General features: G+C 40.9%; 1 protein-coding gene across 7 annotated transcripts in view; it reads left to right on the top strand.

Annotated features, from left to right (window-relative positions):
* The window catches only part of LOC129182489 (LIM and calponin homology domains-containing protein 1-like), a 78858-nt gene that overhangs the window by 43738 nt on the left and 17054 nt on the right, over positions 1–18066 (top strand). For all 7 annotated transcript variants that reach the window (XM_054778696.1, XM_054778701.1, XM_054778700.1 and 4 more), the window contains 2 exons: positions 15156–15248; positions 15557–15740. In XM_054778696.1, the coding sequence (XP_054634671.1) occupies positions 15156–15248; positions 15557–15740 (277 nt within the window). The remainder of the gene's footprint in view (positions 1–15155; positions 15249–15556; positions 15741–18066) is intronic.

Genomic DNA, 18066 nt, shown 5'->3' with positions numbered 1-18066 from the left:
CTCACCATCTAACTATTAGTAGGTACAGCCTCACCATCTAAGTATTAGTAGGTACAGCCTCACCATCTAACTATTAGTAGGTACAGCCTCACCATCTGACTATTAGTAGGTACAGCCTCACCATCTGACTATTAGTAGGTACAGCCTCACCATCTAAGTATTAGTAGGTACAGCCTCACCATCTAAGTATTAGTAGGTACAGCCTCACCATCTAACTATTAGTAGGTACAGCCTCACCATTTAACTATTAGTAGGTACAGCCTCACCATCCAACTATTAGTAGGTACAGCCTCACCATCTAACTATTAGTAGGTACAGCCTCACCATCTAACTATTAGTAGGTACAGCCTCACCATCTGACTATTAGTAGGTACAGCCTCACCATCTAACTATTAGTAGGTACAGCCTCACCACTCACCATCTAAGTATTAGTAGGTACAGCCTCACCATCTAAGTATTAGTAGGTACAGCCTCACCATCTAAGTATTAATAGGTACAGCCTCACCATCTAACTATTAGTAGGTACAGCCTCACCATCTAAGTATTAGTAGGTACAGCCTCACCATCTGACTATTAGTAGGTACAGCCTCACCATCTAAGTATTAGTAGGTACAGCCTCACCATCTAAGTATTAGTAGGTACAGCCTCACCATCTAACTATTAGTAGGTACAGCCTCACCATCTAAGTATTAGTAGGTACAGCCTCACCATCTGACTATTAGTAGGTACAGCCTCACCATCTAACTATTAGTAGGTACAGCCTCACCATCTAACTATTAGTAGGTACAGCCTCACCATCTAAGTATTAGTAGGTACAGCCTCACCATCTGACTATTAGTAGGTACAGCCTCACCATCTGACTATTAGTAGGTACAGCCTCACCATCTAAGTATTAGTAGGTACAGCCTCACCATCTAAGTATTAGTAGGTACAGCCTCACCATCTAACTATTAGTAGGTACAGCCTCACCATTTAACTATTAGTAGGTACAGCCTCACCATCCAACTATTAGTAGGTACAGCCTCACCATCTAACTATTAGTAGGTACAGCCTCACCATCTAAGTATTAGTAGGTACAGCCTCACCATCTAACTATTAGTAGGTACAGCCTCACCATCTGACTATTAGTAGGTACAGCCTCACCATCTGACTATTAGTAGGTACAGCCTCACCATCTAAGTATTAGTAGGTACAGCCTCACCATCTAAGTATTAGTAGGTACAGCCTCACCATCTAACTATTAGTAGGTACAGCCTCACCATCCAACTATTAGTAGGTACAGCCTCACCATCTAACTATTAGTAGGTACAGCCTCACCATCTAACTATTAGTAGGTACAGCCTCACCATCTAACTATTAGTAGGTACAGCCTCACCATCTGACTATTAGTAGGTACAGCCTCACCATCTAACTATTAGTAGGTACAGCCTCACCACTCACCATCTAAGTATTAGTAGGTACAGCCTCACCATCTAAGTATTAGTAGGTACAGCCTCACCATCTAAGTATTAATAGGTACAGCCTCACCATCTAACTATTAGTAGGTACAGCCTCACCATTTAACTATTAGTAGGTACAGCCTCACCATCCAACTATTAGTAGGTACAGCCTCACCATCTAACTATTAGTAGGTACAGCCTCACCATCTGACTATTAGTAGGTACAGCCTCACCATCTAACTATTAGTAGGTACAGCCTCACCATCTAACTATTAGTAGGTACAGCCTCACCATCTAAGTATTAGTAGGTACAGCCTCACCATCTAAGTATTAGTAGGTACAGCCTCACCATCTGACTATTAGTAGGTACAGCCTCACCATCTGACTATTAGTAGGTACAGCCTCACCATCTAAGTATTAGTAGGTACAGCCTCACCATCTAAGTATTAGTAGGTACAGCCTCACCATCTAAGTATTAGTAGGTACAGCCTCACCATCTAACTATTAGTAGGTACAGCCTCACCATCTAACTATTAGTAGGTACAGCCTCACCATCTGACTATTAGTAGGTACAGCCTCACCATCTGACTATTAGTAGGTACAGCCTCACCATCTAAGTATTAGTAGGTACAGCCTCACCATCTAAGTATTAGTAGGTACAGCCTCACCATCTAACTATTAGTAGGTACAGCCTCACCATTTAACTATTAGTAGGTACAGCCTCACCATCCAACTATTAGTAGGTACAGCCTCACCATCTAACTATTAGTAGGTACAGCCTCACCATCTAACTATTAGTAGGTACAGCCTCACCATCTAAGTATTAGTAGGTACAGCCTCACCATCTAACTATTAGTAGGTACAGCCTCACCATCTAACTATTAGTAGGTACAGCTGCACCATCTAACTATTAGTAGGTACAGCCTCACCATCTGACTATTAGTAGGTACAGCTGCACCATCTAACTATTAGTAGGTACAGCCTCACCATCTAAGTATTAGTAGGTACAGCCTCACCATCTAAGTATTAGTAGGTACAGCCTCACCATCTGACTATTAGTAGGTACAGCCTCACCATCTGACTATTAGTAGGTACAGCCTCACCATCTAAGTATTAGTAGGTACAGCCTCACCATCTAAGTATTAGTAGGTACAGCCTCACCATCTAACTATTAGTAGGTACAGCCTCACCATTTAACTATTAGTAGGTACAGCCTCACCATCCAACTATTAGTAGGTACAGCCTCACCATCTAACTATTAGTAGGTACAGCCTCACCATCTAACTATTAGTAGGTACAGCCTCACCATCTAACTATTAGTAGGTACAGCCTCACCATCTGACTATTAGTAGGTACAGCCTCACCATCTAACTATTAGTAGGTACAGCCTCACCACTCACCATCTAAGTATTAGTAGGTACAGCCTCACCATCTAAGTATTAGTAGGTACAGCCTCACCATCTAAGTATTAATAGGTACAGCCTCACCATCTAACTATTAGTAGGTACAGCCTCACCATTTAACTATTAGTAGGTACAGCCTCACCATCCAACTATTAGTAGGTACAGCCTCACCATCTAACTATTAGTAGGTACAGCCTCACCATCTAACTATTAGTAGGTACAGCCTCACCATCTGACTATTAGTAGGTACAGCCTCACCATCTAACTATTAGTAGGTACAGCCTCACCATCTAACTATTAGTAGGTACAGCCTCACCATCTAAGTATTAGTAGGTACAGCCTCACCATCTAAGTATTAGTAGGTACAGCCTCACCATCTGACTATTAGTAGGTACAGCCTCACCATCTGACTATTAGTAGGTACAGCCTCACCATCTAAGTATTAGTAGGTACAGCCTCACCATCTAAGTATTAGTAGGTACAGCCTCACCATCTAAGTATTAGTAGGTACAGCCTCACCATCTAACTATTAGTAGGTACAGCCTCACCATCTAACTATTAGTAGGTACAGCCTCACCATCTGACTATTAGTAGGTACAGCCTCACCATCTGACTATTAGTAGGTACAGCCTCACCATCTAAGTATTAGTAGGTACAGCCTCACCATCTAAGTATTAGTAGGTACAGCCTCACCATCTAACTATTAGTAGGTACAGCCTCACCATTTAACTATTAGTAGGTACAGCCTCACCATCCAACTATTAGTAGGTACAGCCTCACCATCTAACTATTAGTAGGTACAGCCTCACCATCTAAGTATTAGTAGGTACAGCCTCACCATCTAACTATTAGTAGGTACAGCCTCACCATCTAACTATTAGTAGGTACAGCTGCACCATCTAACTATTAGTAGGTACAGCCTCAACATCTGACTATTAGTAGGTACAGCTGCACCATCTAACTATTAGTAGGTACAGCCTCACCATCTAAGTATTAGTAGGTACAGCCTCACCATCTAAGTATTAGTAGGTACAGCCTCACCATCTAACTATTAGTAGGTACAGCCTCACCATCTGACTATTAGTAGGTACAGCCTCACCATCTGACTATTAGTAGGTACAGCCTCACCATCTAAGTATTAGTAGGTACAGCCTCACCATCTAAGTATTAGTAGGTACAGCCTCACCATCTAACTATTAGTAGGTACAGCCTCACCATTTAACTATTAGTAGGTACAGCCTCACCATCCAACTATTAGTAGGTACAGCCTCACCATCTAACTATTAGTAGGTACAGCCTCACCATCTAACTATTAGTAGGTACAGCCTCACCATCTGACTATTAGTAGGTACAGCCTCACCATCTAACTATTAGTAGGTACAGCCTCACCACTCACCATCTAAGTATTAGTAGGTACAGCCTCACCATCTAAGTATTAGTAGGTACAGCCTCACCATCTGACTATTAGTAGGTACAGCCTCACCATCTAACTATTAGTAGGTACAGCCTCACCATCTAAGTATTAGTAGGTACAGCCTCACCATCCAACTATTAGTAGGTACAGCCTCACCATCTAACTATTAGTAGGTACAGCCTCACCATCTGACTATTAGTAGGTACAGCCTCACCATCTGACTATTAGTAGGTACAGCCTCACCATCTAAGTATTAGTAGGTACAGCCTCACCATCTAACTATTAGTAGGTACAGCCTCACCATCCAACTATTAGTAGGTACAGCCTCACCATCTAACTATTAGTAGGTACAGCCTCACCATCCGACTATTAGTAGGTACAGCCTCACCATCTAACTATTAGTAGGTACAGCCTCACCATCCAACTATTAGTAGGTACAGCCTCACCATCTAACTATTAGTAGGTACAGCCTCACCATCCAACTATTAGTAGGTACAGCCTCACCATCTAACTATTAGTAGGTACAGCCTCACCATCTAACTATTAGTAGGTACAGCCTCACCATCTAAATATTAGTAGGTACAGCCTCACCATCTAACTATGAGTAGGTACAGCCTCACCATCTAAGTATTAGTAGGTACAGCCTCACCATCTAACTGTTAGTAGGTACAGCCTCACCATCTAAGTATTAGTAGGTACAGCCTCACCATCTGACTGTTAGTAGGTACAGCCTCACCATCTAAGTATTAGTAGGTACAGCCTCACCATCTAACTATTAGTAGGTACAGCCTCACCATCCAACTATTAGTAGGTACAGCCTCACCATCTAACTATTAGTAGGTACAGCCTCACCATCTAACTATTAGTAGGTACAGCCTCACCATCTAACTATTAGTAGGTACAGCCTCACCATCTGACTATTAGTAGGTACAGCCTCACCATCTAACTATTAGTAGGTACAGCCTCACCATCTAACTATTAGTAGGTACAGCCTCACCATCTAAGTATTAGTAGGTACAGCCTCACCATCTAAGTATTAGTAGGTACAGCCTCACCATCTGACTATTAGTAGGTACAGCCTCACCATCTAAGTATTAGTAGGTACAGCCTCACCATCTAAGTATTAGTAGGTACAGCCTCACCATCTAACTATTAGTAGGTACAGCCTCACCATCTAACTATTAGTAGGTACAGCCTCACCATCTGACTATTAGTAGGTACAGCCTCACCATCTGACTATTAGTAGGTACAGCCTCACCATCTAAGTATTAGTAGGTACAGCCTCACCATCTAAGTATTAGTAGGTACAGCCTCACCATCTAAGTATTACTAGGTACAGCCTCACCATCTAACTATTAGTAGGTACAGCCTCACCATTTAACTATTAGTAGGTACAGCCTCACCATCCAACTATTAGTAGGTACAGCCTCACCATCTAAGTATTAGTAGGTACAGCCTCACCATCTAACTATTAGTAGGTACAGCCTCACCATCTGACTATTAGTAGGTACAGCCTCACCATCTAACTATTAGTAGGTACAGCCTCACCATCTAACTATTAGTAGGTACAGCCTCACCATCTGACTATTAGTAGGTACAGCCTCAACATCTAACTGTTAGTAGGTACAGCCTCACCATCTAACTATTAGTAGGTACAGCCTCACCATCTAACTATTAGTAGGTACAGCCTCACCATCTAACTATTAGTAGGTACAGCCTCACCATCCAACTATTAGTAGGTACAGCCTCACCATCTAACTATTAGTAGGTACAGCCTCACCATCTAACTATTAGTAGGTACAGCCTCACCATCCAACTATTAGTAGGTACAGCCTCACCATCTAACTATTAGTAGGTACAGCCTCACCATCCAACTATTAGTAGGTACAGCCTCACCATCTAAGTATTAGTAGGTACAGCCTCACCATCCGACTATTAGTAGGTACAGCCTCACCATCTAACTATTAGTAGGTACAGCCTCACCATCCAACTATTAGTAGGTACAGCCTCACCATCTAACTATTAGTAGGTACAGCCTCACCATCCGACTATTAGTAGGTACAGCCTCACCATCTAACTATTAGTAGGTACAGCCTCACCATCCAACTATTAGTAGGTACAGCCTCACCATCTAACTATTAGTAGGTACAGCCTCACCATTTAACTATTAGTAGGTACAGCCTCACCATCCAACTATTAGTAGGTACAGCCTCACCATCTAACTATTAGTAGGTACAGCCTCACCATCTAACTATTAGTAGGTACAGCCTCACCATCTGACTATTAGTAGGTACAGCCTCACCATCTAACTATTAGTAGGTACAGCCTCACCACTCACCATCTAAGTATTAGTAGGTACAGCCTCACCATCTAAGTATTAGTAGGTACAGCCTCACCATCTAAGTATTAATAGGTACAGCCTCACCATCTAACTATTAGTAGGTACAGCCTCACCATTTAACTATTAGTAGGTACAGCCTCACCATCCAACTATTAGTAGGTACAGCCTCACCATCTAACTATTAGTAGGTACAGCCTCACCATCTAACTATTAGTAGGTACAGCCTCACCATCTGACTATTAGTAGGTACAGCCTCACCATCTAACTATTAGTAGGTACAGCCTCACCATCTAACTATTAGTAGGTACAGCCTCACCATCTAAGTATTAGTAGGTACAGCCTCACCATCTAAGTATTAGTAGGTACAGCCTCACCATCTGACTATTAGTAGGTACAGCCTCACCATCTGACTATTAGTAGGTACAGCCTCACCATCTAAGTATTAGTAGGTACAGCCTCACCATCTAAGTATTAGTAGGTACAGCCTCACCATCTAAGTATTAGTAGGTACAGCCTCACCATCTAACTATTAGTAGGTACAGCCTCACCATCTAACTATTAGTAGGTACAGCCTCACCATCTGACTATTAGTAGGTACAGCCTCACCATCTGACTATTAGTAGGTACAGCCTCACCATCTAAGTATTAGTAGGTACAGCCTCACCATCTAAGTATTAGTAGGTACAGCCTCACCATCTAACTATTAGTAGGTACAGCCTCACCATTTAACTATTAGTAGGTACAGCCTCACCATCCAACTATTAGTAGGTACATCCTCACCATCTAACTATTAGTAGGTACAGCCTCACCATCTAACTATTAGTAGGTACAGCCTCACCATCTAAGTATTAGTAGGTACAGCCTCACCATCTAACTATTAGTAGGTACAGCCTCACCATCTAACTATTAGTAGGTACAGCTGCACCATCTAACTATTAGTAGGTACAGCCTCAACATCTGACTATTAGTAGGTACAGCTGCACCATCTAACTATTAGTAGGTACAGCCTCACCATCTAAGTATTAGTAGGTACAGCCTCACCATCTAACTATTAGTAGGTACAGCCTCACCATCTGACTATTAGTAGGTACAGCCTCACCATCTGACTATTAGTAGGTACAGCCTCACCATCTAAGTATTAGTAGGTACAGCCTCACCATCTAAGTATTAGTAGGTACAGCCTCACCATCTAACTATTAGTAGGTACAGCCTCACCATTTAACTATTAGTAGGTACAGCCTCACCATCCAACTATTAGTAGGTACAGCCTCACCATCTAACTATTAGTAGGTACAGCCTCACCATCTAACTATTAGTAGGTACAGCCTCACCATCTGACTATTAGTAGGTACAGCCTCACCATCTAACTATTAGTAGGTACAGCCTCACCACTCACCATCTAAGTATTAGTAGGTACAGCCTCACCATCTAAGTATTAGTAGGTACAGCCTCACCATCTGACTATTAGTAGGTACAGCCTCACCATCTAACTATTAGTAGGTACAGCCTCACCATCTAAGTATTAGTAGGTACAGCCTCACCATCCAACTATTAGTAGGTACAGCCTCACCATCTAACTATTAGTAGGTACAGCCTCACCATCTGACTATTAGTAGGTACAGCCTCACCATCTGACTATTAGTAGGTACAGCCTCACCATCTAAGTATTAGTAGGTACAGCCTCACCATCTAACTATTAGTAGGTACAGCCTCACCATCCAACTATTAGTAGGTACAGCCTCACCATCTAACTATTAGTAGGTACAGCCTCACCATCCGACTATTAGTAGGTACAGCCTCACCATCTAACTATTAGTAGGTACAGCCTCACCATCCAACTATTAGTAGGTACAGCCTCACCATCTAACTATTAGTAGGTACAGCCTCACCATCCAACTATTAGTAGGTACAGCCTCACCATCTAACTATTAGTAGGTACAGCCTCACCATCTAACTATTAGTAGGTACAGCCTCACCATCTAAATATTAGTAGGTACAGCCTCACCATCTAACTATGAGTAGGTACAGCCTCACCATCTAAGTATTAGTAGGTACAGCCTCACCATCTAACTGTTAGTAGGTACAGCCTCACCATCTAAGTATTAGTAGGTACAGCCTCACCATCTGACTGTTAGTAGGTACAGCCTCACCATCTAAGTATTAGTAGGTACAGCCTCACCATCTAACTATTAGTAGGTACAGCCTCACCATCCAACTATTAGTAGGTACAGCCTCACCATCTAACTATTAGTAGGTACAGCCTCACCATCCAACTATTAGTAGGTACAGCCTCACCATCTAACTATTAGTAGGTACAGCCTCACCATCTGACTATTAGTAGGTACAGCCTCACCATCTAACTATTAGTAGGTACAGCCTCACCATCTAACTATTAGTAGGTACAGCCTCACCATCTAAGTATTAGTAGGTACAGCCTCACCATCTAAGTATTAGTAGGTACAGCCTCACCATCTGACTATTAGTAGGTACAGCCTCACCATCTAAGTATTAGTAGGTACAGCCTCACCATCTAAGTATTAGTAGGTACAGCCTCACCATCTAACTATTAGTAGGTACAGCCTCACCATCTAACTATTAGTAGGTACAGCCTCACCATCTGACTATTAGTAGGTACAGCCTCACCATCTGACTATTAGTAGGTACAGCCTCACCATCTAAGTATTAGTAGGTACAGCCTCACCATCTAAGTATTAGTAGGTACAGCCTCACCATCTAAGTATTACTAGGTACAGCCTCACCATCTAACTATTAGTAGGTACAGCCTCACCATTTAACTATTAGTAGGTACAGCCTCACCATCTAACTATTAGTAGGTACAGCCTCACCATCTAAGTATTAGTAGGTACAGCCTCACCATCTAAGTATTAGTAGGTACAGCCTCACCATCTGACTATTAGTAGGTACAGCCTCACCATCTGACTATTAGTAGGTACAGCCTCACCATCTAAGTATTAGTAGGTACAGCCTCACCATCTGACTATTAGTATGTACAGCCTCACCATCTAACTATTAGTAGGTACAGCCTCACCATCTAAGTATTAGTAGGTACAGCCTCACCATCTGACTATTAGTAGGTACAGCCTCACCATCTAACTATTAGTAGGTATAGCCTCACCATCTAAGTATTAGTAGGTACAGCCTCACCATCTAAGTATTAGTAGGTACAGCCTCACCATCTGACTATTAGTAGGTACAGCCTCACCATCTAAGTATTAGTAGGTACAGCCTCACCATCTGACTATTAGTAGGTACAGCCTCACCATCTGACTATTAGTATGTACAGCCTCACCATCTAACTATTAGTAGGTACAGCCTCACCATCTAAGTATTAGTAGGTACAGCCTCACCATCTGACTATTAGTAGGTACAGCCTCACCATCTAACTATTAGTAGGTACAGCCTCACCATCTAAGTATTAGTAGGTACAGCCTCACCATCTGACTATTAGTAGGTACAGCCTCACCATCTAACTATTAGTAGGTACAGCCTCACCATCTAACTATTAGTAGGTACAGCCTCACCATCCAACTATTAGTAGGTACAGCCTCACCATCTAACTATTAGTAGGTACAGCCTCACCATCCAACTATTAGTAGGTACAGCCTCACCATCTAAGTATTAGTAGGTACAGCCTCACCATCTAACTATTAGTAGGTACAGCCTCACCATCTGACTATTAGTAGGTACAGCCTCACCATCTAACTATTAGTAGGTACAGCCTCACCATCTAACTATTAGTAGGTACAGCCTCACCATCTGACTATTAGTAGGTACAGCCTCAACATCTAACTGTTAGTAGGTACAGCCTCACCATCTAACTATTAGTAGGTACAGCCTCACCATCTAACTATTAGTAGGTACAGCCTCACCATCTAACTATTAGTAGGTACAGCCTCACCATCCAACTATTAGTAGGTACAGCCTCACCATCTAACTATTAGTAGGTACAGCCTCACCATCTAACTATTAGTAGGTACAGCCTCACCATCCAACTATTAGTAGGTACAGCCTCACCATCTAACTATTAGTAGGTACAGCCTCACCATCCAACTATTAGTAGGTACAGCCTCACCATCTAAGTATTAGTAGGTACAGCCTCACCATCCGACTATTAGTAGGTACAGCCTCACCATCTAACTATTAGTAGGTACAGCCTCACCATCCAACTATTAGTAGGTACAGCCTCACCATCTAACTATTAGTAGGTACAGCCTCACCATCCGACTATTAGTAGGTACAGCCTCACCATCTAACTATTAGTAGGTACAGCCTCACCATCCAACTATTAGTAGGTACAGCCTCACCATCTAACTATTAGTAGGTACAGCCTCACCATCCAACTATTAGTAGGTACAGCCTCACCATCTAACTATTAGTAGGTACAGCCTCACCATCTAACTATTAGTAGGTACAGCCTCACCATCTAAATATTAGTAGGTACAGCCTCACCATCTAACTATGAGTAGGTACAGCCTCACCATCTAAGTATTAGTAGGTACAGCCTCACCATCTAACTGTTAGTAGGTACAGCCTCACCATCTAAGTATTAGTAGGTACAGCCTCACCATCTGACTGTTAGTAGGTACAGCCTCACCATCTAAGTATTAGTAGGTACAGCCTCACCATCTAACTATTAGTAGGTACAGCCTCACCATCCAACTATTAGTAGGTACAGCCTCACCATCTAACTATTAGTAGGTACAGCCTCACCATCCAACTATTAGTAGGTACAGCCTCACCATCTAACTATTAGTAGGTACAGCCTCACCATCCAACTATTAGTAGGTACAGCCTCACCATCTAACTATTAGTAGGTACAGCCTCACCATCCAACTATTAGTAGGTACAGCCTCACCATCTAACTATTAGTAGGTACAGCCTCACCATCCAACTATTAGTAGGTACAGCCTCACCATCTAAGTATTAGTAGGTACAGCCTCACCATCTGACTATTAGTAGGTACAGCCTCACCATCTGACTATTAGTAGGTACAGCCTCACCATCCAACTATTAGTAGGTACAGCCTCACCATCTAACTATTAGTAGGTACAGCCTCACCATCCAACTATTAGTAGGTACAGCCTCACCATCTAAGTATTAGTAGGTACAGCCTCACCATCTGACTATTAGTAGGTACAGCCTCACCATCTAACTATTAGTAGGTACAGCCTCACCATCTAACTATTAGTAGGTACAGCCTCACCATCTAAGTATTAGTAGGTACAGCCTCACCATCTAACTATTAGTAGGTACAGCCTCACCATCTGACTATTAGTAGGTACAGCCTCACCATCTAACTATTAGTAGGTACAGCCTCACCATCTAAGTATTAGTAGGTACAGCCTCACCATCTAAGTATTAGTAAGTACAGCCTCACCATCTGACTATTAGTAGGTACAGCCTCACCATCTAACTATTAGTAGGTACAGCCTCACCATCTAACTATTAGTAGGTACAGCCTCACCATCTAAGTATTAGTAGGTACAGCCTCACCATCCGACTATTAGTAGGTACAGCCTCACCATCTAACTATTAGTAGGTACAGCCTCACCATCTAAGTATTAGTAGGTACAGCCTCACCATCTGACTATTAGTAGGTACAGCCTCACCATCTAACTATTAGTAGGTACAGCCTCACCATCTGACTATTAGTAGGTACAGCCTCACCATCTGACTATTAGTAGGTACAGCCTCACCATCTAAGTATTAGTAGGTACAGCCTCACCATCTGACTATTAGTAGGTACAGCCTCACCATCTAACTATTAGTAGGTACAGCCTCACCATCTAACTATTAGTAGGTACAGCCTCACCATCTAAGTATTAGTAGGTACAGCCTCACCATCTGACTATTAGTAGGTACAGCCTCACCATCTAACTATTAGTAGGTACAGCCTCACCATCTAACTATTAGTAGGTACAGCCTCACCATCTAAGTATTAGTACGTACAGCCTCACCATCTAAGTATTAGTAGGTACAGCCTCACCATCTAACTATTAGTAGGTACAGCCTCACCATCTGACTATTAGTAGGTACAGCCTCACCATCTAACTATTAGTAGGTACAGCCTCACCATCTAAGTATTAGTAGGTACAGCCTCACCATCTAACTATTAGTAGGTACAGCCTCACCATCTAACTATTAGTAGGTACAGCTGCACCATCTAACTATTAGTAGGTACAGCCTCACCATCTGACTATTAGTAGGTACAGCTGCACCATCTAACTATTAGTAGGTACAGCCTCACCATCTAACTATTAGTAGGTACAGCCTCACCATCCAACTATTAGTACGTACAGCCTCACCATCTAACTATTAGTAGGTACAGCCTCACCATCTAAGTATTAGTAGGTACAGCCTCACCATCCAACTATTAGTACGTACAGCCTCACCATCTAACTATTAGTACGTACAGCCTCACCATCTAAGTATTAGTAGGTACAGCCTCACCATCCAACTATTAGTACGTACAGCCTCACCATCTAAGTATTAGTAGGTACAGCCTCACCATCTGACTATTAGTAGGTACAGCCTCACCATCTAACTATTAGTAGGTACAGCCTCACCATCTGACTATTAGTAGGTACAGCCTCACCATCTAACTATTAGTAGGTACAGCCTCACCATCTAACTATTAGTAGGTACAGCCTCACCATCTGACTATTAGTAGGTACAGCCTCACCATCTAACTATTAGTAGGTACAGCCTCACCATCTGACTATTAGTAGGTACAGCCTCACCATCTGACTATTAGTAGGTACAGCCTCACCATCTAACTATTAGTAGGTACAGCCTCACCATCTAAGTATTAGTAGGTACAGCCTCACCATCCAACTATTAGTACGTACAGCCTCACCATCTAAGTATTAGTAGGTACAGCCTCACCATCTGACTATTAGTAGGTACAGCCTCACCATCTAACTATTAGTAGGTACAGCCTCACCATCTAAGTATTAGTAGGTACAGCCTCACCATCCAACTATTAGTAGGTACAGCCTCACCATCTGACTATTAGTAGGTACAGCCTCACCATCTAACTATTAGTAGGTACAGCCTCACCATCTAACTATTAGTAGGTACAGCCTCACCATCTGACTATTAGTAGGTACAGCCTCACCATCCAACTATTAGTAGGTACAGCCTCACCATCTGACTATTAGTAGGTACAGCCTCACCATCTAACTATTAGTAGGTACAGTTGTACCATCTTGTCATGATGTCATGAAGGATAACGCACCTTCTTCGTGGACATGATATCATCTCTGCCAGCTTTGGAGGGAAAAAAACAGGCTTTGCTACACATCTTAAAGTAAAGCTCTGCCAACTATCCACCAATGAGACCAAACAATGCTGTTTTTCTGCAGCGGCTAGGCCGGGGGTGTCCGAAGTGCAGGGCCCTGTGGTACATTCTAAAAATATCATTTAACAAGAAAAAACATAAATAAATAAATATAATATGAATATTACATAAGACATATAATATATACTGTATTATAACATTATATAAATATGTATAGTATAAATATTATAAAATAAATCTAAATACAAACATTTTTTTTTAAATCAGCAGCAAAAATTAAAAAATCAGGACTTATTTTGCAAGAATGAATTCAAAATATTAAGAGAAAAAAGTTGCAATTTTATGAGAATGACTACAATGAGGATCATTTTAGTCGCATAAAGCTGAAATATTCATTCAAAATGATGTTTTTTTTAAAAGTCATAATATTACGGGAACAAAAAAACATAACTTCATATTTGGAAAATTGCAAACTGTTAGGAGAATAAAGTGAAAATTTCAATGGAATCAAATCTGAATTACGACAAGAAAATTTCCAGGAAGAGAATTGAAATAATTGGAAAACACACAACAGCAGAAATTGCTGTCATTTTACAAGAATAAAGTCAAAAGATTGAGAGATAAAGTCATATTCTCACAAGAAAAAAAGTTTCAATTTTACAAGAATAATGTCGGAATGGCATAGTTGAAATATGAAAAAAAAATGCTATTTTTGACGTAATATTGTGAGGAAAGGAACAAAACAACAAATGAGGTTGTAATTATTTGACCGTTCGGTTGCTGAAAAAGTTGTAATATTTTGGTGATGTGGTCCAAATATCATGGGAATAAAGACACACTATTACGAAAAGAAAATACCCAAAGGTTATCTCAGGATCAAGTTGAAATATTTGGAAAATGAAAATAAAACACAAGAGCAAAGAGTGAAGTTGATCTTAATAGGAATATAGATCATTTTCACCTGTTGTTTATGACAAAGCTTGGATGCAATATACTGTACATGCTGTAACCTGTTAGCATAGCGACTGCACGTGTGTTGCTTTACCAAATATGTTGCAAAGTTGCATGAATGTTTGGACACCCCTGGACTAGGCTAACCTAGCAGGATGTTCAAATGTCATGTTAGCACTTGAACGAACAACGTGTTGCTAACTCCTTCATGTTAGCGCGTTGTGTGTGACATGTGGCATCTGTTTGTGTATGAAAGTGCTATCCTGTGTTTGTGTTTGCGTAAAAGGAGCAATACCAGAAGGAGCAGGAGAAGCTGAAGAAGGAGTGGGAGAAAGCCCAGTTGGAGGTGCAGGAGCAGGAGCGCAAACACAACGAAGAGGTACCGAGGACCACCTTTCATAGACTGTACATATCATATCATTACGGTATGTTAGCCTTTACTAGGACAAATACACATCTTTACAAGAGTATGAATGCTTATGATAAAAACAAATGGAATGTCAAAATTATGACAATGATCATGATTTCTTTTGAAACATCAATTCATGCAAAAATGACAGTTGACACTAATCCCTTGTTTTATGGCACTTTGAGTGTCACTCCCTCACGACATTGCGGGGTCCAAAATGATTGCAAAAGGCCCTGAAAGGAGCAAAGTCAGACAACGGCTTGGTGCATCTCCTGCAGGAAAGGAAGATCTTGGAGGAGACCGTAGCGCCCCTCAGTCCCTGCGTCCTTGTCCAGCAGCAGGCGGCCCAGACGGGCCCAGGGTCACCGCCTTCACAGGTCAAGGACGCCACCAGCAGCCTCAGGATGCAGCAAAATGGCCAAAAAGAGGATTGGCATGCATCAAAGCTGCACTTCCTGCAAGGTGAACACGACACACACACAACATCTATCTATCCACGCTATCATTCTACTAGACGTACTTCTATACTTCTATCCACGCTATCATTCTACTAGATGTACTTCTATACTTCTATCCACGCTATCATTCTATTAGACGTACTTCTATACTTCTATCCAATCTATCATTCTACTAGACGTACTTCTATACTTCTATCCACGCTATCATTCTATTAGACGTATTTCTATACTTCTATCCACGCTATCATTCTACTAGACCTACTTCTATACTTCTTTCCACTCTATCATTCTACGAGACGTACTTCTATACTTCTATCCACTCTATCATTCTACTAGACGTACTTCTATACTTCTATCCACGCTATCATTCTACTAGACGTACTTCTATACTTCTATCCACTTTATCATTCTACTAGACGTACTTCTATACTTCTATCCCCTCTATCATTCTACTAGATGTACTTCTATACTTCTATCCACGCTATAATTCTATTAGACGTATTTCTATACTTCTATCCACGCTATCATTCTTCTAGACGTACTTCTATACTTCTATCCCGCTATCATTCTGTTAGACGTACTTCTATACTTCTATCCCGCTATCATTCTGTTAGACATACTTCTATACTTCTATCCACGCTATCATTCTATTAGACGTACTTCTATACTTCTATCCACTCTATCATTCTACTAGACCTACTTCTATACTTCTTTCCACTCTATCATTCTACGAGACGTACTTCTATACTTCTATCCACTCTATCATTCTACTAGACGTACTTCTATACTTCTATCCACGCTATAATTCTATTAGACGTACTTCTATACTTCTATCCACGCTATCATTCTACTAGACGTACTTCTATACTTCTATCCACGCTATCATTCTACTAGATGTACTTCTATACTTCTATCCACGCTATAATTCTATTAGACGTATTTCTATACTTCTATCCACGCTATCATTCTACGAGACGTACTTCTATACTTCTATCCACGCTATCATTCTACTAGATGTACTTCTATACTTATATCCACGCTATCATTCTACTAGATGTACTTCTATACTTCTTTCCACTCTATCATTCTACTAGACGTACTTCTATACTTCTATCCACGCTATAATTCTACTAGACGTAGTTCTATACTTACTTCTATCCATGCTATCATTCTACTAGACGTACTTCTATACTTCTATCCACGCTATCATTCTACTAGATGTACTACTATACTTCTATCCACTCTATCATTCTACTAGACGTACTTCTATACTTCTATCCATGCTATCATTCTACTAGACGTACTTCTATACTTCTATCCACGCTATCATTCTACTAGACGTACTTCTATACTTCTATCCACGCTATCATTCTATTAGACGTACTTCTATACTTCTATCCACTCTATCATTCTACTAGACGTACTTCTATACTTCTATCCACGCTATCATTCTACTAGACCTACTTCTATACTTCTATCCACGCTATCATTCTATTAGACGTACTTCTATACTTCTATCCACTCTATCATTCTACTAGACGTATTTCTATACTTCTATCCAAACTATCATTCTACTAGATGTACTTCTATACTTCTATCCACGCTATCATTCTATTAGACGTACTTCTATACTTCTATCCAATCTATCATTCTACTAGACGTACTTCTATACTTCTATCCACGCTATCATTCTATTAGACGTATTTCTATACTTCTATCCACGCTATCATTCTACTAGACCTACTTCTATACTTCTTTCCACTCTATCATTCTACGAGACGTACTTCTATACTTCTATCCACTCTATCATTCTACTAGACGTACTTCTATACTTCTATCCACGCTATCATTCTACTAGACGTACTTCTATACTTCTATCCCGCTATCATTCTGTTAGACGTACTTCTATACTTCTATCCCGCTATCATTCTGTTAGACATACTTCTATACTTCTATCCACGCTATCATTCTATTAGACGTACTTCTATACTTCTATCCACTCTATCATTCTACTAGACCTACTTCTATACTTCTTTCCACTCTATCATTCTACGAGACGTACTTCTATACTTCTATCCACTCTATCATTCTACTAGACGTACTTCTATACTTCTATCCACGCTATAATTCTATTAGACGTACTTCTATACTTCTATCCACGCTATCATTCTACTAGACGTACTTCTATACTTCTATCCACGCTATCATTCTACTAGATGTACTTCTATACTTCTATCCACGCTATAATTCTATTAGACGTATTTCTATACTTCTATCCACGCTATCATTCTACGAGACGTACTTCTATACTTCTATCCACGCTATCATTC

This window comes from Dunckerocampus dactyliophorus, chromosome 6, assembly GCF_027744805.1.
Source record: "Dunckerocampus dactyliophorus isolate RoL2022-P2 chromosome 6, RoL_Ddac_1.1, whole genome shotgun sequence".
NCBI lineage: Eukaryota > Metazoa > Chordata > Actinopteri > Syngnathiformes > Syngnathidae > Dunckerocampus > Dunckerocampus dactyliophorus.
This window is presented reverse-complemented; position numbering and strand designations above follow the sequence as displayed.